Here is a 23570-nt window from a genome sequence, read left to right as displayed (position 1 = left end):
TGAGAAAATGAAACCAATCAGAACTAAGGATTACTTTTGGAAGCGGATATATCTATATTATCTGTAATCCTATTGGAGACGCAAAATTTCGAATGCGGAAGTACTTAGTTATCAGCATGGAACGATCCATGTGGATGAGGTGAGTGTGCGTCATAATAAACGTTTGATCAATGTTACAGAACCGCACGATTGGTTTTAAATCCAGAAATATGTATCAAGCCAGCTAGCTACGATGTTTTCTAAACTTTTAACAGTCAAGGAATTCGGATGGTTTTATATCGCCTGAGATATAGAAACTACCGTGAACCCATGTTCGACTGGCTAGCTAGCACGATCGAAAGGACTCGGATATGATCATGCTATTTGACAGCATGAGTTTAATGTAACTATTACTGACTTTGTCATTTATATTCACCATGTATGTTTATGTTGTGTTCTAGCTACATTGTATCTAACCAGTTATCATTGGTCTAATTGTCCTCTCTGTCTTTGTAGCAAGCTTTCTTTACACTTGTGGAATTGTAACCCTGTATCTTGTGACGGTCAACTTTTGGATTAGTGAAGATTTGGATTGACCATCACACGTTGCCTATCCACCATCATGCTGAGTGACGTGGAGGCAAAAGAGCTGCTGTCCTTCCTCACCCTGAACACCAGGCCGGACGTCAAGGGCCAGGCCACAGAGTACATCCTGGGCCTATCTGGCAACAGGGATGGCTGTCGCTACCTACAGTCAAAACCTGACTTCCTTAAAGCCCTGGTGACCCTCACCACCGACCCCTCTATCGCTATCGTCAAAGACTGTTACCACTCTCTCATCAACCTCTCGGCTGACGAGACCATGCACCAACCGCTGGTGAAAGACGCTGACTTCCTCCCTATGTTGTTTAAAAACCTCCTGGATCCAGAGTTTATGTTTGCAGACCGTATCTGTACGATCCTCACTAACCTGTCGCGGCACGTGAAGACGTGTAAAGAGGTGTTTAAGGCTATGCAGAAGCAGGAGATAGGTCTGACGCAGATAGTGGAAATCTTCTGCACCGAGGGCTACAACAAGCAGGTGTCACTCCATTACCTGGGCCCCCTCCTCTCCAACTTGACTCAGCTGCCCGAGACCAGACACTTTATCCTGGATAGGGAGAGGTCAGTGGCTGGGTGCTTAGCTCATGAGATCCAGGTTTAGCCTAGGCTAGGTTATGTCTTTTGACTTTTCTCATCATCTGGTAATACATGCCTAAAGAGATGTTAACCTTCCTGCCCAATAAGTGTTACCTGTCTGTTCCCTGTCCAATGATGATGCCTGTTCTTTGTGTGTATGTTTGATGGTCCACAGGTGTGTAGTGCAGAGACTCCTTCCCTACATACAATACGAGGCCTCCACAATCAGACGAGGGGGAGTCATTGGCACTCTGAGAAATTGTTGCTTTGACCATGGTAAGTGATGAAAAGACACACACACACATACATGTTAATGGCTGTAGGACAGTCAGTTTTAACCTTCCTAGTTCATGCCCGTTTTGTGTTGAATTGAAGAGGATTAATTTTCGGTAAACGTTCTAGCTATGTTGACCTTTGACCTTGTAACATATGTTTCCAAGAAAGGGTAAGAGAAAAAAAGTTATTGATTTGGATATCTTACGATTTCCCCCCAGCTCATCATGAGTGGTTGCTGAGTGATGCAGTGGACATTCTGCCTTTCCTGTTGCTGCCTCTCGCTGGGCCTGAGGAACTGTCTGACGAGGAGAATGAAGGTAAGGAGGACACCACGGCAAAGTGTTTCTCATCTCGCTGCAGAACAGATGGGATCCATATGCAGCAGACAGCGTATCATGTACTGTACCAGGCACTGTGATTTCAGATGATTTAACAGTCCTTAAATACATCCTTGGCCCTAAGGAATGGGGTGAAGTTGCCCCTAGACCAGTAGTATTCAAAAACAAATTCTAGTTAGTACGCACTACTAACAATTTAATAATGATAACAATGGGGCGGCAGGTAGCCTAGTGGTTAGAGCGTTGGACTAGTAACTGCAAGATCAAATCCCCGAGCTGACAAGGTAAAAATCTGTCGTTCTGCCCCTGAACAGGCAGTTAACCCACTGTTCCCAGGCCGTCATTGAAAATAAGAACTTGTTCTTAACTGACTTGCCTAGTTAAATAAAGATAAAATTAAAAAATAGCAGGTTAGTTCGTAACACACTGATATAACAGGTTAGTTAGTAGACACTGATATAACAGGTTAGGTAGTTACACACTGATATAACAGGTTAGGTAGTTACACACTGATATAACAGGTTAGGTAGTTACACACTGATATAACAGGTTAGGTAGTTACACACTGATATAACAGGTTAGTTAGTTACACACTGATATAACAGGTTAGTGAGTTACACACTGATATAACAGGTTAGGTAGTTACACACTGATATAACAGGTTAGTTAGTTACACACTGATATAACAGGTTAGTGAGTTGCACACTGATATAACAGGTTAGTTAGTAGACACTGATATAACAGGTTAGTGAGTTGCACACTGATATAACAGGTTAGTGAGTTGCACACTGATATAACAGGTTAGTGAGTTGCACACTGATATAACAGGTTAGTGAGTTGCACACTGATATAACAGGTTAGTGAGTTGCACACTGATATAACAGGTTAGTGAGTTGCACACTGATATAACAGGTTAGTGAGTTGCACACTGATATAACAGGTTAGTGAGTTGCACACTGATATAACAGGTTAGTGAGTTGCACACTGATATAACAGGTTAGTTAGTAGACACTGATATAACAGGTTAGTGAGTTGCACACTGATATAACAGGTTAGTGAGTTGCACACTGATATAACAGGTTAGTGAGTTGCACACTGATATAACAGGTTAGTGAGTTGCACACTGATATAACAGGTTAGTTAGTAGACACTGATATAACAGGTTAGTTAGTTACACACTGATATAACAGGTGAGTGAGTTACACACTGATATAACAGGTTAGTGAGTTGCACACTGATATAACAGGTGAGTGAGTTACACACTGATATAACAGGTTAGTTAGTAGACACTGATATAACAGGTTAGTGAGTTGCACACTGATATAACAGGTTAGTTAGTAGACACTGATATAACAGGTGAGTGAGTTGCACACTGATATAACAGGTTAGTGAGTTGCACACTGATATAACAGGTTAGTGAGTTGCACACTGATATAACAGGTGAGTGAGTTGCACACTGATATAACAGGTTAGTTAGTAGACACTGATATAACAGGTTAGTGAGTTGCACACTGATATAACAGGTTAGTTAGTAGACACTGATATAACAGGTTAGTGAGTTGCACACTGATATAACAGGTTAGTGAGTTGCACACTGATATAACAGGTTAGTGAGTTGCACACTGATATAACAGGTTAGTGAGTTGCACACTGATATAACAGGTTAGTGAGTTGCACACTGATATAACAGGTTAGTTAGTAGACACTGATATAACAGGTTAGTGAGTTGCACACTGATATAACAGGTTAGTGAGTTGCACACTGATATAACAGGTTAGTGAGTTGCACACTGATATAACAGGTTAGTGAGTTGCACACTGATATAACAGGTTAGTTAGTAGACACTGATATAACAGGTTAGTGAGTTGCACACTGATATAACAGGTTAGTGAGTTGCACACTGATATAACAGGTTAGTGAGTTGCACACTGATATAACAGGTTAGTGAGTTGACACTGATATAACAGGTTAGTGAGTTGCACACTGATATAACAGGTTAGTTAGTTACACACTGATATATAACAGGTGAGTGAGTTACACACTGATATAACAGGTTAGTTAGTATACACTGATATAACAGGTTAGTTAGTAGACACTGATATAACAGGTTAGAGTTGCACACTGATATAACAGGTTAGTTAGTTACACTGATATAACAGGTTAGTTAGTTGACACTGATATAACAGGTTAGTGAGTTGCACACTGATATATAACAGGTTGAGTTACACACTGATATAACAGGTTAGTTAGTATACACTGATATAACAGGTTAGTTAGTAGACACTGATATAACAGGTTAGTGAGTTGCACACTGATATAACAGGTTAGTTAGTTACACTGATATAACAGGTTAGTTAGTTACACTGATATAACAGGTTAGTTAGTTGACACTGATATAACAGGTTAGTTAGTTACACACTGATATAACAGGTTAGTGAGTTGCACACTGATATAACAGGTGAGTGAGTTGCACACTGATATAACAGGTTAGTTAGTTGCACACTGATATAACAGGTTAGTTAGTAGACACTGATATAACAGGTTAGTGAGTTGCACACTGATATAACAGGTGAGTGAGTTACACACTGATACAACAGGTTAGTTAGTAGACACTGATATAACAGGTTAGTGAGTTGCACACTGATATAACAGGTTAGTTAGTTACACACTGATATAACAGGTGAGTGAGTTGCACACTGATATAACAGGTTAGTTAGTTGCACACTGATATAACAGGTGAGTGAGTTGCACACTGATATAACAGGTTAGTTAGTTGCACACTGATATAACAGGTGAGTGAGTTACACACTGATATAACAGGTTAGTTAGTAGACACTGATATAACAGGTTAGTGAGTTGCACACTGATATAACAGGTTAGTGAGTTGCACACTGATATAACAGGTTAGTTAGTTGCACACTGATATAACAGGTTAGTTAGTTGACACTGATATAACAGGTTAGTGAGTTGCACACTGATATAACAGGTGAGTGAGTTGCACACTGATATAACAGGTGAGTGAGTTGCACACTGATATAACAGGTTAGTTAGTATACACTGATATAACAGGTTAGTGAGTTGCACACTGATATAACAGGTGAGTGAGTTGCACACTGATATAACAGGTGAGTGAGTTACACACTGATATAACAGGTTAGTTAGTAGACACTGATATAACAGGTTAGTGAGTTGCACACTGATATAACAGGTGAGTGAGTTGCACACTGATATAACAGGTTAGTTAGTAGACACTGATATAACAGGTTAGTGAGTTGCACACTGATATAACAGGTTAGTGAGTTGCACACTGATATAACAGGTGAGTGAGTTGCACACTGATATAACAGGTTAGTGAGTTGCACACTGATATAACAGGTTAGTTAGTAGACACTGATATAACAGGTTAGTGAGTTGCACACTGATATAACAGGTTAGTGAGTTGCACACTGATATAACAGGTGAGTGAGTTGCACACTGATATAACAGGTTAGTGAGTTGCACACTGATATAACAGGTTAGTGAGTTGCACACTGATATAACAGGTTAGTGAGTTGCACACTGATATAACAGGTTAGTGAGTTGCACACTGATATAACAGGTTAGTGAGTTGCACACTGATATAACAGGTTAGTGAGTTGCACACTGATATAACAGGTTAGTGAGTTGCACACTGATATAACAGGTTAGTGAGTTGCACACTGATATAACAGGTTAGTGAGTTGCACACTGATATAACAGGTTAGTGAGTTGCACACTGATATAACAGGTTAGTGAGTTGCACACTGATATAACAGGTTAGTGAGTTGCACACTGATATAACAGGTTAGTGAGTTGCACACTGATATAACAGGTTAGTGAGTTGCACACTGATATAACAGGTTAGTGAGTTGCACACTGATATAACAGGTGAGTGAGTTGCACACTGATATAACAGGTTAGTGAGTTGCACACTGATATAACAGGTTAGTTAGTAGACACTGATATAACAGGTTAGTGAGTTGCACACTGATATAACAGGTTAGTGAGTTGCACACTGATATAACAGGTTAGTGAGTTGCACACTGATATAACAGGTTAGTGAGTTGCACACTGATATAACAGGTTAGTGAGTTGCACACTGATATAACAGGTTAGTGAGTTGCACACTGATATAACAGGTGAGTGAGTTGCACACTGATATAACAGGTTAGTGAGTTGCACACTGATATAACAGGTTAGTGAGTTGCACACTGATATAACAGGTGAGTGAGTTGCACACTGATATAACAGGTTAGTGAGTTGCACACTGATATAACAGGTTAGTGAGTTGCACACTGATATAACAGGTGAGTGAGTTGCACACTGATATAACAGGTTAGTGAGTTGCACACTGATATAACAGGTTAGTGAGTTGCACACTGATATAACAGGTTAGTGAGTTGCACACTGATATAACAGGTGAGTGAGTTGCACACTGATATAACAGGTTAGTGAGTTGCACACTGATATAACAGGTTAGTTAGTTGCACACTGATATAACAGGTTACACACTGATATAACAGGTTAGTTAGTTGACACTGATATAACAGGTTAGTGAGTTGCACACTGATATAACAGGTTAGTTAGTATACACTGATATAACAGGTTAGTTAGTAGACACTGATATAACAGGTGAGTGAGTTGCACACTGATATAACAGGTTAGTTAGTAGACACTGATATAACAGGTGAGTGAGTTGCACACTGATATAACAGGTTAGTGAGTTGCACACTGATATAACAGGTTAGTTAGTAGACACTGATATAACAGGTTAGTTAGTAGACACTGATATAACAGGTTAGTGAGTTGCACACTGATATAACAGGTTAGTGAGTTGCACACTGATATAACAGGTTAGTTAGTTGACACTGATATAACAGGTTAGTGAGTTGCACACTGATATAACAGGTTAGTGAGTTGCACACTGATATAACAGGTTAGTGAGTTGCACACTGATATAACAGGTTAGTTAGTAGACACTGATATAACAGGTTAGTGAGTTGCACACTGATATAACAGGTGAGTGAGTTGCACACTGATATAACAGGTTAGTTAGTAGACACTGATATAACAGGTTAGTTAGTAGACACTGATATAACAGGTTAGTTAGTATACACTGATATAACAGGTTAGTTAGTAGACACTGATATAACAGGTTAGTGAGTTGCACACTGATATAACAGGTTAGTTAGTTGATATAACAGGTGAGTGAGTTGCACTGATATAACAGGTGAGTGAGTTGCACACTGATATAACAGGTTAGTTAGTAGACACTGATATAACAGGTTAGTTAGTAGACACTGATATAACAGGTTAGTTAGTAGACACTGATATAACAGGTTAGTGAGTTGCACACTGATATAACAGGTTAGTGAGTTGCACACTGATATAACAGGTTAGTTAGTAGACACTGATATAACAGGTTAGTGAGTTGCACACTGATATAACAGGTTAGTTAGTTGCACACTGATATAACAGGTTAGTGAGTTGCACACTGATATAACAGGTTAGTTAGTTGACACTGATATAACAGGTTAGTGAGTTGCACACTGATATAACAGGTTAGTTAGTTAGACACTGATATAACAGGTGAGTGAGTTGCACACTGATATAACAGGTTAGTGAGTTGCACACTGATATAACAGGTTAGTTAGTAGACACTGATATAACAGGTTAGTGAGTTGCACACTGATATAACAGGTTAGTTAGTAGACACTGATATAACAGGTTAGTGAGTTGCACACTGATATAACAGGTTAGTTAGTAGACACTGATATAACAGGTTAGTGAGTTGCACACTGATATAACAGGTTAGTTAGTTGCACACTGATATAACAGGTTAGTGAGTTGCACACTGATATAACAGGTTAGTTAGTAGACACTGATATAACAGGTTAGTGAGTTACACTGATATAACAGGTTAGTTAGTTACACTGATATAACAGGTTAGTTAGTATACACTGATATAACAGGTTAGTGAGTTGCACACTGATATAACAGGTTAGTTAGTAGACACTGATATAACAGGTTAGTGAGTTGCACACTGATATAACAGGTGAGTGAGTTGCACACTGATATAACAGGTTAGTTAGTAGACACTGATATAACAGGTGAGTGAGTTGCACACTGATATAACAGGTTAGTTAGTTGACACTGATATAACAGGTTAGTGAGTTGCACACTGATATAACAGGTTAGTGAGTTGCACACTGATATAACAACGGTTAGTGGGTTCATTTCACACTGATATAACTGTAAGTTATAAAAGTGCTAGTTATTATTATTATTACTGATATAACAGGTTAGTTAGTATACACTGATATAACAGGTGAGTGAGTTGCACACTGATATAACAGGTTAGTGAGTTGCACACTGATATAACAGGTTAGTGAGTTGCACACTGATATAACAGGTTAGTGAGTTGCACACTGATATAACAGGTTAGTGAGTTGCACACTGATATAACAGGTTAGTGAGTTGCACACTGATATAACAGGTTAGTGAGTTGCACACTGATATAACAGGTTAGTGAGTTGCACACTGATATAACAGGTTAGTGAGTTGCACACTGATATAACAGGTTAGTGAGTTGCACACTGATATAACAGGTTAGTGAGTTGCACACTGATATAACAGGTTAGTGAGTTGCACACTGATATAACAGGTTAGTGAGTTGCACACTGATATAACAGGTTAGTGAGTTGCACACTGATATAACAGGTTAGTGAGTTGCACACTGATATAACAGGTTAGTGAGTTGCACACTGATATAACAGGTTAGTGAGTTGCACACTGATATAACAGGTTAGTGAGTTGCACACTGATATAACAGGTTAGTGAGTTGCACACTGATATAACAGGTTAGTGAGTTGCACACTGATATAACAGGTTAGTGAGTTGCACACTGATATAACAGGTTAGTTAGTTGACACTGATATAACAGGTTAGTGAGTTGCACACTGATATAACAGGTTAGTTAGTTGACACTGATATAACAGGTTAGTGAGTTGCACACTGATATAACAGGTTAGTTAGTATACACTGATATAACAGGTTAGTTAGTTGCACACTGATATAACAGGTTAGTGAGTTGCACACTGATATAACAGGTGAGTGAGTTGCACACTGATATAACAGGTTAGTTAGTAGACACTGATATAACAGGTTAGTTAGTAGACACTGATATAACAGGTGAGTGAGTTGCACACTGATATAACAGGTGAGTGAGTTACACACTGATATAACAGGTTAGTGAGTTGCACACTGATATAACAGGTGAGTGAGTTGCACACTGATATAACAGGTTAGTTAGTTGCACACTGATATAACAGGTGAGTGAGTTGCACACTGATATAACAGGTTAGTGAGTTGCACACTGATATAACAGGTTAGTGAGTTGCACACTGATATAACAGGTGAGTGAGTTGCACACTGATATAACAGGTTAGTTAGTAGACACTGATATAACAGGTTAGTGAGTTGCACACTGATATAACAGGTTAGTTAGTAGACACTGATATAACAGGTGAGTGAGTTGCACACTGATATAACAGGTTAGTGAGTTGCACACTGATATAACAGGTTAGTTAGTAGACACTGATATAACAGGTTAGTGAGTTGCACACTGATATAACAGGTTAGTGAGTTGCACACTGATATAACAGGTTAGTGAGTTGCACACTGATATAACAGGTTAGTTAGTAGACACTGATATAACAGGTTAGTGAGTTGCACACTGATATAACAGGTTAGTGAGTTGCACACTGATATAACAGGTTAGTTAGTTGACACTGATATAACAGGTTAGTGAGTTGCACACTGATATAACAGGTTAGTGAGTTGCACACTGATATAACAGGTTAGTTAGTAGACACTGATATAACAGGTTAGTTAGTAGACACTGATATAACAGGTTAGTGAGTTGCACACTGATATAACAGGTTAGTGAGTTGCACACTGATATAACAGGTTAGTTAGTAGACACTGATATAACAGGTTAGTGAGTTGCACACTGATATAACAGGTTAGTTAGTAGACACTGATATAACAGGTTAGTGAGTTGCACACTGATATAACAGGTTAGTGAGTTGCACACTGATATAACAGGTTAGTGAGTTGCACACTGATATAACAGGTTAGTGAGTTGCACACTGATATAACAGGTTAGTTAGTTGCACACTGATATAACAGGTTAGTTAGTTGCACACTGATATAACAGGTTAGTTAGTTGACACTGATATAACAGGTTAGTTAGTAGACACTGATATAACAGGTTAGTGAGTTGCACACTGATATAACAGGTTAGTTAGTTGCACACTGATATAACAGGTTAGTGAGTTGCACACTGATATAACAGGTTAGTGAGTTGCACACTGATATAACAGGTTAGTTAGTAGACACTGATATAACAGGTTAGTTAGTAGACACTGATATAACAGGTTAGTTAGTAGACACTGATATAACAGGTTAGTGAGTTGCACACTGATATAACAGGTTAGTGAGTTGCACACTGATATAACAGGTTAGTTAGTTGACACTGATATAACAGGTTAGTGAGTTGCACACTGATATAACAGGTTAGTTAGTAGACACTGATATAACAGGTTAGTGAGTTGCACACTGATATAACAGGTTAGTTAGTAGACACTGATATAACAGGTTAGTGAGTTGCACACTGATATAACAGGTGAGTGAGTTGCACACTGATATAACAGGTTAGTTAGTAGACACTGATATAACAGGTTAGTGAGTTGCACACTGATATAACAGGTTAGTGAGTTGCACACTGATATAACAGGTTAGTGAGTTGCACACTGATATAACAGGTTAGTTAGTAGACACTGATATAACAGGTTAGTGAGTTGCACACTGATATAACAGGTTAGTTAGTAGACACTGATATAACAGGTTAGTGAGTTGCACACTGATATAACAGGTTAGTGAGTTGCACACTGATATAACAGGTTAGTTAGTAGACACTGATATAACAGGTTAGTGAGTTGCACACTGATATAACAGGTTAGTTAGTAGACACTGATATAACAGGTTAGTGAGTTGCACACTGATATAACAGGTTAGTTAGTAGACACTGATATAACAGGTTAGTGAGTTGCACACTGATATAACAGGTTAGTTAGTAGACACTGATATAACAGGTTAGTGAGTTGCACACTGATATAACAGGTTAGTTAGTAGACACTGATATAACAGGTGAGTGAGTTGCACACTGATATAACAGGTTAGTTAGTAGACACTGATATAACAGGTTAGTTAGTAGACACTGATATAACAGGTTAGTGAGTTGCACACTGATATAACAGGTTAGTGAGTTGCACACTGATATAACAGGTTAGTTAGTAGACACTGATATAACAGGTTAGTGAGTTGCACACTGATATAACAGGTTAGTTAGTAGACACTGATATAACAGGTTAGTGAGTTGCACACTGATATAACAGGTGAGTGAGTTGCACACTGATATAACAGGTTAGTTAGTAGACACTGATATAACAGGTTAGTGAGTTGCACACTGATATAACAGGTTAGTGAGTTGCACACTGATATAACAGGTTAGTTAGTAGACACTGATATAACAGGTTAGTGAGTTGCACACTGATATAACAGGTTAGTTAGTAGACACTGATATAACAGGTTAGTGAGTTGCACACTGATATAACAGGTTAGTGAGTTGCACACTGATATAACAGGTTAGTGAGTTGCACACTGATATAACAGGTTAGTGAGTTGCACACTGATATAACAGGTTAGGTAGTTGCACACTGATATAACAGGTTAGTGAGTTGCACACTGATATAACAGGTGAGTGAGTTGCACACTGATATAACAGGTTAGTTAGTTACACACTGATATAACAGGTTAGTGAGTTGCACACTGATATAACAGGTTAGTGAGTTGCACACTGATATAACAGGTTAGTTAGTAGACACTGATATAACAGGTTAGTGAGTTGCACACTGATATAACAGGTTAGTTAGTAGACACTGATATAACAGGTTAGTGAGTTGCACACTGATATAACAGGTGAGTGAGTTGCACACTGATATAACAGGTTAGTGAGTTGCACACTGATATAACAGGTTAGTTAGTAGACACTGATATAACAGGTGAGTGAGTTGCACACTGATATAACAGGTTAGTGAGTTGCACACTGATATAACAGGTTAGTTAGTAGACACTGATATAACAGGTTAGTTAGTAGACACTGATATAACAGGTTAGTGAGTTGCACACTGATATAACAGGTTAGTGAGTTGCACACTGATATAACAGGTTAGTGAGTTGCACACTGATATAACAGGTGAGTGAGTTGCACACTGATACAACAGGTTAGTTAGTAGACACTGATATAACAGGTTAGTTAGTATACACTGATATAACAGGTTAGTGAGTTACACACTGATATAACAGGTGAGTGAGTTGCACACTGATATAACAGGTTAGTGAGTTGCACACTGATATAACAGGTTAGTGAGTTGCACACTGATATAACAGGTGAGTGAGTTGCACACTGATATAACAGGTTAGTGAGTTGCACACTGATATAACAGGTTAGTTAGTATACACTGATATAACAGGTTAGTGAGTTGCACACTGATATAACAGGTTAGTGAGTTGCACACTGATATAACAGGTTAGTTAGTATACACTGATATAACAGGTGAGTGAGTTGCACACTGATATAACAGGTTAGTGAGTTGCACACTGATATAACAGGTTAGTTAGTATACACTGATATAACAGGTTAGTTAGTAGACACTGATATAACAGGTTGAGTGAGTAGACACTGATATAACAGGTTAGTTAGTATACACTGATATAACAGGTTAGTTAGTATACACTGATATAACAGGTTAGTTAGTATACACTGATATAACAGGTGAGTGAGTTGCACACTGATATAACAGGTGAGTGAGTTGCACACTGATATAACAGGTGAGTGAGTTGCACACTGATATAACAGGTTAGTGAGTTGCACACTGATATAACAGGTGAGTGAGTTGCACACTGATATAACAGGTTAGTGAGTTGCACACTGATATAACAGGTGAGTGAGTTGCACACTGATATAACAGGTTAGTTAGTATACACTGATATAACAGGTGAGTGAGTTGCACACTGATATAACAGGTTAGTTAGTAGACACTGATATAACAGGTTAGTGAGTTGCACACTGATATAACAGGTGAGTGAGTTGCACACTGATATAACAGGTTAGTTAGTAGACACTGATATAACAGGTGAGTGAGTTGCACACTGATATAACAGGTGAGTGAGTTACACACTGATATAACAGGTGAGTGAGTTACACACTGATATAACAGGTTAGTGAGTTGCACACTGATATAACAGGTGAGTGAGTTGCACACTGATATAACAGGTTAGTTAGTATACACTGATATAACAGGTGAGTGAGTATACACTGATATAACAGGTTAGTGAGTTGCACACTGATATAACAGGTTAGTGAGTTGCACACTGATATAACAGGTTAGTTAGTAGACACTGATATAACAGGTTAGTGAGTTGCACACTGATATAACAGGTGAGTGAGTTGCACACTGATATAACAGGTGAGTGAGTTGCACACTGATATAACAGGTGAGTGAGTATACACTGATATAACAGGTGAGTGAGTTGCACACTGATATAACAGGTTAGTTAGTATACACTGATATAACAGGTTAGTTAGTAGACACTGATATAACAGGTTAGTGAGTTGCACACTGATATAACAGGTTAGTGAGTTGCACACTGATATAACAGGTGAGTGAGTTGCACACTGATATAACAGGTGAGTGAGTTGCACACTGATATAACAGGTTAGTGAGTTGCACACTGATATAACAGGTTAGTGAGTTGCACACTGATATAACAGGTTAGTGAGTTGCACACTGATATAACAGGTGAGTGAGTTGCACACTGATATAACAGGTTAGTGAGTTGCACACTGATATAACAGGTTAGTTAGTAGACACTGATATAACAGGTGAGTGAGTTGCACACTGATATAACAGGTTAGTTAGTAGACACTGATATAACAGGTTAGTGAGTTGCACACTGATATAACAGGTTAGTGAGTTGCACACTGATATAACAGGTGAGTGAGTTGCACACTGATATAACAGGTTAGTTAGTAGACACTGATATAACAGGTTAGTGAGTTGCACACTGATATAACAGGTTAGTGAGTTGCACACTGATATAACAGGTTAGTGAGTTGCACACTGATATAACAGGTGAGTGAGTTGCACACTGATATAACAGGTTAGTGAGTTGCACACTGATATAACAGGTTAGTTAGTAGACACTGATATAACAGGTGAGTGAGTTGCACACTGATATAACAGGTTAGTTAGTAGACACTGATATAACAGGTTAGTGAGTTGCACACTGATATAACAGGTTAGTGAGTTGCACACTGATATAACAGGTGAGTGAGTTGCACACTGATATAACAGGTTAGTTAGTATACACTGATATAACAGGTGAGTGAGTATACACTGATATAACAGGTGAGTGAGTTGCACACTGATATAACAGGTTAGTTAGTATACACTGATATAACAGGTTAGGTAGTTACACACTGATATAACAGGTGAGTGAGTTGCACACTGATATAACAGGTTAGTTAGTAAACACTGATATAACAGGTGAGTGAGTATACACTGATATAACAGGTGAGTGAGTTGCACACTGATATAACAGGTTAGTTAGTATACACTGATATAACAGGTGAGTGAGTATACACTGATATAACAGGTGAGTGAGTTGCACACTGATATAACAGGTTAGTTAGTAAACACTGATATAACAGGTGAGTGAGTATACACTGATATAACAGGTGAGTGAGTTGCACACTGATATAACAGGTGAGTGAGTTGCACACTGATATAACAGGTTAGTGAGTTGCACACTGATATAACAGGTTAGTTAGTAAACACTGATATAACAGGTGAGTGAGTATACACTGATATAACAGGTGAGTGAGTTATACACTGATATAACAGGTGAGTTAGTAGACACTGATATAACAGGTGAGTGAGTATACACTGATATAACAGGTGAGTGAGTATACACTGATATAACAGGTTAGTTAGTAGACACTGATATAACAGGTGAGTGAGTTGCACACTGATATAACAGGTGAGTTAGTAAACACTGATATAACAGGTGAGTTAGTAAACACTGATATAACAGGTGAGTTAGTAAACACTGATATAACAGGTGAGTGAGTATACACTGATATAACAGGTGAGTTAGTAAACACTGATATAACTGGTGAGTTAGTAAACACTGATATAACAGGTGAGTTAGTAAACACTGATATAACAGGTGAGTTAGTATACACTGATATAACAGGTTAGTTAGTAAACACTGATATAACAGGTGAGTTAGTAAACACTGATATAACAGGTGAGTTAGTAAACACTGATATAACAGGTGAGTTAGTAAACACTGATATAACAGGTGAGTTAGTAAACACTGATATAACAGGTGAGTTAGTAACACTGATATAACAGGTGAGTTAGTAAACACTGATATAACAGGTGAGTTAGTATACACTGATATAACAGGTTAGTTAGTAAACACTGATATAACAGGTGAGTTAGTAAACACTGATATAACAGGTGAGTTAGTAAACACTGATATAACAGGTGAGTGAGTATACACTGATATAACAGGTGAGTTAGTAAACACTGATATAACAGGTGAGTTAGTAAACACTGATATAACAGGTGAGTTAGTAAACACTGATATAACAGGTGAGTTAGTAAACACTGATATAACAGGTGAGTTAGTATACACTGATATAACAGGTTAGTTAGTAAACACTGATATAACAGGTGAGTTAGTAAACACTGATATAACAGGTGAGTGAGTAAACACTGATATAACAGGTGAGTTAGTAAACACTGATATAACAGGTGAGTTAGTAGACACTGATATAACAGGTTAGTTAGTAGACACTGATATAACAGGTTAGTTAGTATACACTGATATAACAGGTGAGTTAGTAAACACTGATATAACAGGTGAGTTAGTAAACACTGATATAACAGGTGAGTTAGTAAACACTGATATAACAGGTGAGTTAGTAAACACTGATATAACAGGTGAGTGAGTATACACTGATATAACAGGTGAGTTAGTAAACACTGATATAACAGGTGAGTTAGTAAACACTGATATAACAGGTGAGTTAGTAAACACTGATATAACAGGTGAGTTAGTAAACACTGATATAACAGGTGAGTTAGTATACACTGATATAACAGGTGAGTTAGTAAACACTGATATAACAGGTGAGTTAGTAAACACTGATATAACAGGTGAGTGAGTATACACTGATATAACAGGTGAGTTAGTAAACACTGATATAACAGGTGAGTTAGTAAACACTGATATAACAGGTGAGTTAGTAAACACTGATATAACAGGTGAGTTAGTAAACACTGATATAACAGGTGAGTTAGTATACACTGATATAACAGGTTAGTTAGTAAACACTGATATAACAGGTGAGTTAGTAAACACTGATATAACAGGTGAGTGAGTAAACACTGATATAACAGGTGAGTTAGTAAACACTGATATAACAGGTGAGTTAGTAGACACTGATATAACAGGTTAGTTAGTAGACACTGATATAACAGGTTAGTTAGTATACACTGATATAACAGGTGAGTGAGTTGCACACTGATATAACAGGTGAGTGAGTATACACTGATATAACAGGTGAGTGAGTTGCACACTGATATAACAGGTTAGTTAGTATACACTGATATAACAGGTTAGTTAGTATACACTGATATAACAGGTGAGTGAGTTGCACACTGATATAACAGGTTAGTTAGTATACACTGATATAACAGGTTAGTTAGTATACACTGATATAACAGGTGAGTGAGTTGCACACTGATATAACAGGTGAGTGAGTTGCACACTGATATAACAGGTTAGTGAGTTGCACACTGATATAACAGGTTAGTGAGTTGCACACTGATATAACAGGTTAGTTAGTATACACTGATATAACAGGTTAGTTAGTAGACACTGATATAACAGGTGAGTGAGTTGCACACTGATATAACAGGTTAGTTAGTAGACACTGATATAACAGGTTAGTTAGTAGACACTGATATAACAGGTGAGTGAGTTGCACACTGATATAACAGGTGAGTGAGTTGCACACTGATATAACAGGTTAGTGAGTTGCACACTGATATAACAGGTGAGTGAGTTGCACACTGATATAACAGGTTAGTGAGTTGCACACTGATATAACAGGTTAGTGAGTTGCACACTGATATAACAGGTTAGTGAGTTGCACACTGATATAACAGGTTAGTGAGTTGCACACTGATATAACAGGTTAGTTAGTAGACACTGATATAACAGGTTAGTGAGTTGCACACTGATATAACAGGTTAGTTAGTAGACACTGATATAACAGGTGAGTGAGTTGCACACTGATATAACAGGTTAGTTAGTAGACACTGATATAACAGGTGAGTGAGTTGCACACTGATATAACAGGTGAGTGAGTTGCACACTGATATAACAGGTTAGTGAGTTGCACACTGATATAACAGGTTAGTGAGTTGCACACTGATATAACAGGTTAGTGAGTTGCACACTGATATAACAGGTGAGTGAGTTGCACACTGATATAACAGGTTAGTGAGTTGCACACTGATATAACAGGTTAGTGAGTTGCACACTGATATAACAGGTGAGTGAGTTGCACACTGATATAACAGGTGAGTGAGTTGCACACTGATATAACAGGTTAGTGAGTTGCACACTGATATAACAGGTTAGTGAGTTGCACACTGATATAACAGGTTAGTGAGTTGCACACTGATATAACAGGTGAGTGAGTTGCACACTGATATAACAGGTTAGTGAGTTGCACACTGATATAACAGGTTAGTGAGTTGCACACTGATATAACAGGTTAGTGAGTTGCACACTGATATAACAGGTTAGTGAGTTGCACACTGATATAACAGGTTAGTGAGTTGCACACTGATATAACCGGTTAGTGAGTTGCACACTGATATAACCGGTTAGTGAGTTGCACACTGATATAACCGGTTAGTGAGTTGCACACTGATATAACCGGTTAGTTAGTATACACTGATATAACAGTTTAGCTTAATGTGAGTCTGGAAGGAGAGTTTACAGTCTAACCAGACACCTAGAATATGTGGACAACTACAAATACCTAAGTCAGAACCGTCCAGAGTAGTGATGCTAGGCGTGCGGGTAGGTGCGGACAGCGATCGGTTGAAGAGCATGCATTTAGTTGCAATTAACAGCAGTTGGAGGCCACGGAAGGAGAGTTGTATGGCATTGAAGCTCGTCTGGAGGTTAGTTAACACAGTGTCTAAAGAAGGGCCAGAAGTATACAGGATGGTGTCGTCTGCATAGAGGTGGATCAAAGAATCACCAGCTGCAAGAGCGACATCATTGATGTATACAGAGAACAGAGTTGGCCTGAGAATTGAACCCTGTGGCACTCCCATAGAGACTATCAGAGGTCTGGAGAACAGGCCCTCTGATTTGACACACTGAACTCTTTCTGAGAAGTAGTTGGTGAACCAGGCGAGGCAGTCATTTGAGAAACCAAGGCTGTCTGCCGATAAGAATGTGGTAATTGACAGTCGGAAGCCTTGGTCAGGTCGGTGAATACGGCTGCACAGTATAGTCTTTTGTCAATGGCAATTATGATATTGTTTAGGACCTTGAGCGTGGCTAAGGTGCACCCATGACCAGCTTGGAAACCAGATTGCATAGCGGAGAAGGTACGGTGGGATTCTAAATGGTTGGTGATCTGTTTGTTAACTCGGCTTTCGAAGACCTTAGAAAGACAGGGTAGGACAGATATAGGTCTAGAACGAAAGAGAGGTTGAACAGGCTAGTAATAGGGGTTGCAACAATTGCGGCGGATAATTTTAGAGAGGGTCCAGATTGTCTAGCCCAGTTGATTTGTAGGGGTCCAGATTTTGCAGCTCTTTTAGAACATCAGCTGTCTGGATTTGGGTGAAGGAGAAATGGGGAGGCTTGGGCAAGTTACCGCGAGCAGAGCTGTTGACCGGGGTATGGGTAGCCAGGTGGAAAGCATGTCCAGCCGTAGAAAAATGCTTACTGAAATTCTCAATGATCGTAGATTTATCAGTGGTGACAGTGTTTCCTAGCGTCACTGCAGTGGGCAGCTGGTAAAATAACAGGTTAGTTAGTAGACACTGACATAACGGGTTAGTTAGTAGACACTGACATAACGGGTTAGTTAGTAGACACTGACATAACGGGTTAGTTAGTAGACACTGACATAACGGGTTAGTTAGTAGACACTGACATAACGGGTTAGTTAGTAGACACTGACATAACGGGTTAGTTAGTAGACACTGACATAACGGGTTAGTTGGTAGACACTGACATAACGGGTTAGTTGGTAGACACTGACATAACGGGTTAGTTGGTAGACACTGACATAACGGGTTAGTTGGTAGACACTGACATAACGGGTTAGTTGGTAGACGCTGACATAACGGGTTAGTTGGTAGACGCTGACATAACGGGTTAGTTGGTAGACGCTGACATAACGGGTTAGTTGGTAGACGCTGACATAACGGGTTAGTTGGTAGACGCTGACATAACGGGTTAGTTGGTAGACGCTGACATAACGGGTTAGTTGGTAGACGCTGACATAACGGGTTAGTTGGTAGACGCTGACATAACGGGTTAGTTGGTAGACGCTGACATAACGGGTTAGTTGGTAGACGCTGACATAACGGGTTAGTTGGTAGACGCTGACATAACGGGTTAGTTGGTAGACGCTGACATAACGGGTTAGAGCAGTGATATTCAAACTTTTTCAGCGAGGATCCCATTTTTTGGGGGGGACAGAAAATCTGTGTCCCCATTTTTTTCCCACAAATAAGTTTTGCGATCCCACCCCAAATCTAATGACGACCTTAAAATAATGAAATTTACGTCAACAAATAACCTTCAATTTATTGAATTTTTAGCTCTTATCAAAATGAATAAAAACAAAATAAATATGTTTACTCAATACTATTTTATTTAAAATTGTCCTTCTCAAGAGTAGCTGCTGCTTTCGCAACAGCTAATGGGGATCCTAACAGAAAGTATTGTGTCCCCCAAAAAAAAAAAAAAAAAAAAAAAAAAACATTTTGGCGACCCCACTGCAGTTCCCTCAATTTTGAGTCAGTTTGACATTTTACCCACTAATGGTTAGGATTAGGGGAAGGGACAATTATCCTAGATCTATACCTAGGATAACTTCACAGCTCACTCCTACTGCCAGCTGCAACAGGAAATCATTGTGGCGTGAGCATGTCTGCTGCAGTAACCCTCTCCTCCATAGGACACAATGTGTTTGTTCTATGCAGATGGCAGGTGGAATTTCAAGGCACTGTGTATTTGTCCCCACCTTGTGCATGGAGAGTTGATAAAACAAATGTACATCACAATAACGGGACCCAAATAGAAAATGTTGAAGATCCTTCCAAGGAAGTTGTGAATCTGTGCTGTACTCAGCCCGGGGTTCAACTTTAAAGGCGGTGGTCACGTAAAAATAGTTCAACATTTTTCATTTGTTTTGATGTTTTACAGTCTTGTGGCACATGGCCACGTTAACCAGTCTTTATAGAAGGCTACACAGCCTGAGATGCTAGAGAAGAATTCATAAAGAGATGGTTTGCTTCACAAGGCCCTCTGTTTGTACTGTGAACAACATGCATTGATTAAAACACTTCAACTCCTTGATATAGACTACTGCTAATGTAATACAATAAGATATCTGCACTCAAATGTAGCCTAATACTGATGGTACATTATTCCTATTCAATGAAGGGTTACCCGTCGACCTCCAGTACTTGCCCGAGGACAAGAAAAGAGAGGAGGATCCTGACATTCGCAAGATGCTCATTGAGACCATGATACTGGTTGGTGTACCCAAGAGTTAATAACCATGCCATGCTTCTACCAACACTTCAAATCAAAGCTTATTTGTCACGTTTACAGATTTGCAGATGTTGCCGCAGGTGCAACGAAATGCTTTGTTTCTGGCTCCAACACTTAACCATCTTTGTCACTAAACCAGAAAAGCTCTTTCTGTATAACCCAAATTGATTTTAATACTCCTAACTTGACGTTTTTCTCTTGATGCACCCAGCTGACTGCTACCAAAGTGGGCCGGCAGTTTCTGAAAGCCAAGAACACCTATGTCATCATGAGGGAGTTCCACAACTGGGAAAAGGAACCTCACGTGGCCGCTGCTTGCGAGAAGTTTATACAGGTAAACTACGAATATACACTGAGTATACTAAACATTAGGAACACCTTCCTAATACTGAGTTGCACTGCCTTTTGCCCTCAGATTAGCCTCAATTCGTTGGGACATGGACTCTACACGGTGTCAAGCGTTCCACAGGGATGCTGGCCCATGTTGACTCCAATGCTTCTCACAGTTGTCATGTTGGGTGGTGGACCATTCTTGATACACATGGGAAATGGTTGACCATGAAAAACCCAGCAGCGTTGCAGTTCCTGACACAAACCAGTGTGCCTGGGACCAACTACCATACCCCGTTCAAATGCACTTAAATGTTGTTTCTTGTCCATTCACCCTCTGAATGGCACACATACACAATGCATGTCTCAGTTGTCTCAAAGGTTAAAGAAGGATCTTTAAGCCGTCTCCTCCCCTTCATCTATGCTGATTGAGGTGGATTTAACTGATGACAATAAGGGATCATAGCTTTTGCTTGTCATGGGAAAGAGCAGGTGTCCTTAATGTTTTGTGTACTCTGTGTATAATTTACAGTAATTTAATCTGTGTTAGGTTTGTACTAAGATCAACAAACGGTTGCTGTAATTCTGAGGCAGACCTCTGCAGTTAGGGTTTAGGTTTACCCTATTAAATCAACCCAGAGCAACCTCACGGTGAGCTGCTGCTGCTGCTGCGTTATTCACAAGCAAGTCCAGATTTTCCAGCTGTCGTCATGGCACCTTGGTAACCAGTACGTTTGGGAATTTCATGGCTTCTTGTTGTGCTTGGTAAGACACCCCATTCTACAATGCCAATTAATGTCATGACATGTCAGTACTCTGAGTGCTGAAATTTACAGCAGCGGCTGACTGAGAAAATGGAATCTATGTCCCAAATGGCACCCTAGTCCCTACATAGTGCACTACTTTTAACCAGGGTCCTGTGGGGCCCTATCAGCCCTCGGTAAAAGTAGTGTACTATAGGGATCCATTTAGGACACAGACAGGATGTTCTGATTGCCTGGAAAAAGCTTCCACTGTTCCTTCCCTGCATAGTGCCTGCTCTGCAGTGGCATTCTGGTAGTGGGGAAGGACTGAGTGGAAAAGATGTCACTCGGTCTTGGGTGAAACCCCCTGATACACTCCATACAGCTAGGAGATCCCTTTTGAGTTCTGGTCCAGAGGTACGAGTTCAGTCTTTAGCTACCCAGACAGTTTAACCACAGTCATAAAGCATATAAATCTAGCGAGTTGAAATCCAAGCATGATATTTATCTAAGATTAATGGTCTTTTTATGCTGAATCTTGCGCTTAACAAGGTTGTAACATTTTATCATATTACTTAAAAATACATATTTTTTTCAAAAATTGGGAACACGTCCTGATGCCGTTTTGACGTTTCTTGCGCTAATTTGTCAACTCCAGTCTGTAGTAATGTTGAGGATGTCATTGGAATATTTTGCTCTCTACAGTTTTTTCACTTAAAGTAAGTCTTTGTTCATGTGTTTGCCACCAGCATTGATGTATCCTTTTTTAAATGGGCATGTCTCCTGTCTGTCTCTGCCAGGTGCTGATCGGGGACGAACCGGAGCCAGGCATGGAGAACCTGTTGGAGGTGGAGATTCCTGAGGACGTGGAGGTGAAGCTCAAAGACGTGGATGCCAAGGAGCAGGAGCAGTTGGAGAAGGACCAGGAAGATCTGTTAAATCCAGACAAGCCCCAGCAGTGTGCTGGCATAGTGAGGATGATGTAGCAGAGAGGTCTTTTCTACATTTCATCTGAGCCACCATCTGATGAACAATGGAACCAAACCAACTGCTGACTGGAACGAACAGAAGATAATTCTCGCCATCACAACAACAAACTTGCATGTAAACAGGAGTCGGGGAGGACTGTGTTGTATTTTCACATAATGTAAATTCAGACAACAAAAGTCAAGTAACCATTAAAATAATATCATTTTGTTTTTAATGAAAAGAGTCTGCCCTTGATTTATTTTCTGTAGGAACCCCAACATGTTTGAGTCCCAAATGGAATCACGTTTGAGCCCATAGTAGTCCATGGTAACATAATCCATGGTTAGCAGCCACTAGGTACCATGGTTAGCAGCCACTAGGTACCATGGTTAGCAGCCACTAGGTACCATGGTTAGCAGCCACTAGGTACCATGGTTAGCAGCCACTAGGTACCATGGTTAGCAGCCACTAGGCTCGTAGCCAGGAGTAGGAGTCCTCAGGCTGCCTTCAGACAGTTTACCTGAGTAGCTGTGCAGCTGCCTGTTGGGCTGCTGGTCCTTATGGGCTGAGCTGGGATTCCTGCTGTTAGGTAGGTTGTGGAAGGGCTTGGGGGTGGAGGGCTGCCACTGTAACAGCTTCTAAATCAGGTCCTGGCAGCCTGGAGGGGCACACACAGCCAGGGGACATTAGGACTGCAGCTCTTTATGGCAAAGTAGTTTTATTG

At 39.6% G+C, this 23570-nt stretch overlaps 1 protein-coding gene and 1 long non-coding RNA gene across 3 annotated transcripts; both read left to right on the top strand.

Moving 5' to 3' along the window:
- Positions 1 to 82: 82 nt before the first annotated feature.
- LOC118399649 (protein HGH1 homolog) lies at positions 83 to 23087 on the top strand. 2 transcript variants are annotated; one of them, XM_035795908.2, is made up of 7 exons: positions 83 to 139; positions 496 to 1143; positions 1334 to 1434; positions 1653 to 1751; positions 20694 to 20785; positions 21016 to 21138; positions 22678 to 23087. In XM_035795908.2, the coding sequence occupies exons 2-7, from the start codon at positions 602 to 604 to the stop codon at positions 22861 to 22863; spliced, it is 1143 nt and encodes a 380-aa protein (XP_035651801.1). In that variant the 5' UTR covers positions 83 to 139; positions 496 to 601; the 3' UTR covers positions 22864 to 23087. The 2 variants fall into 2 exon arrangements, with proteins under 2 accessions (XP_035651801.1, XP_035651802.1); XM_035795909.2 differs by lacking the exon at positions 83 to 139 and adding an exon at positions 159 to 382.
- On the top strand, positions 2229 to 12074 carry LOC127909964 (uncharacterized). The gene is made up of 3 exons (XR_008073169.1): positions 2229 to 2433; positions 11526 to 11609; positions 11804 to 12074. It is a non-coding gene; the product is annotated as an uncharacterized LOC127909964 (long non-coding RNA).
- Positions 23088 to 23570: the final 483 nt, after the last annotated feature.

This window comes from Oncorhynchus keta, chromosome 20 (genome assembly GCF_023373465.1).
Source record: "Oncorhynchus keta strain PuntledgeMale-10-30-2019 chromosome 20, Oket_V2, whole genome shotgun sequence".
Lineage (NCBI taxonomy): Eukaryota > Metazoa > Chordata > Actinopteri > Salmoniformes > Salmonidae > Oncorhynchus > Oncorhynchus keta.
This window is presented reverse-complemented; position numbering and strand designations above follow the sequence as displayed.

Excerpts from the sequence above, each read along its gene's own strand:
- LOC118399649 (XM_035795908.2), top strand. The coding sequence starts at position 602 with ATGCTGAGTGACGTGGAGGCAAAAGAGCTGCTGTCCTTCCTCACCCTG. Across the intron at positions 1,144-1,333 it reads TTTATCCTGGATAGGGAGAG|GTGTGTAGTGCAGAGACTCC; the intron begins GTCAGTGGCTGG and ends GATGGTCCACAG. Across the intron at positions 1,435-1,652 it reads AAATTGTTGCTTTGACCATG|CTCATCATGAGTGGTTGCTG; the intron begins GTAAGTGATGAA and ends ATTTCCCCCCAG.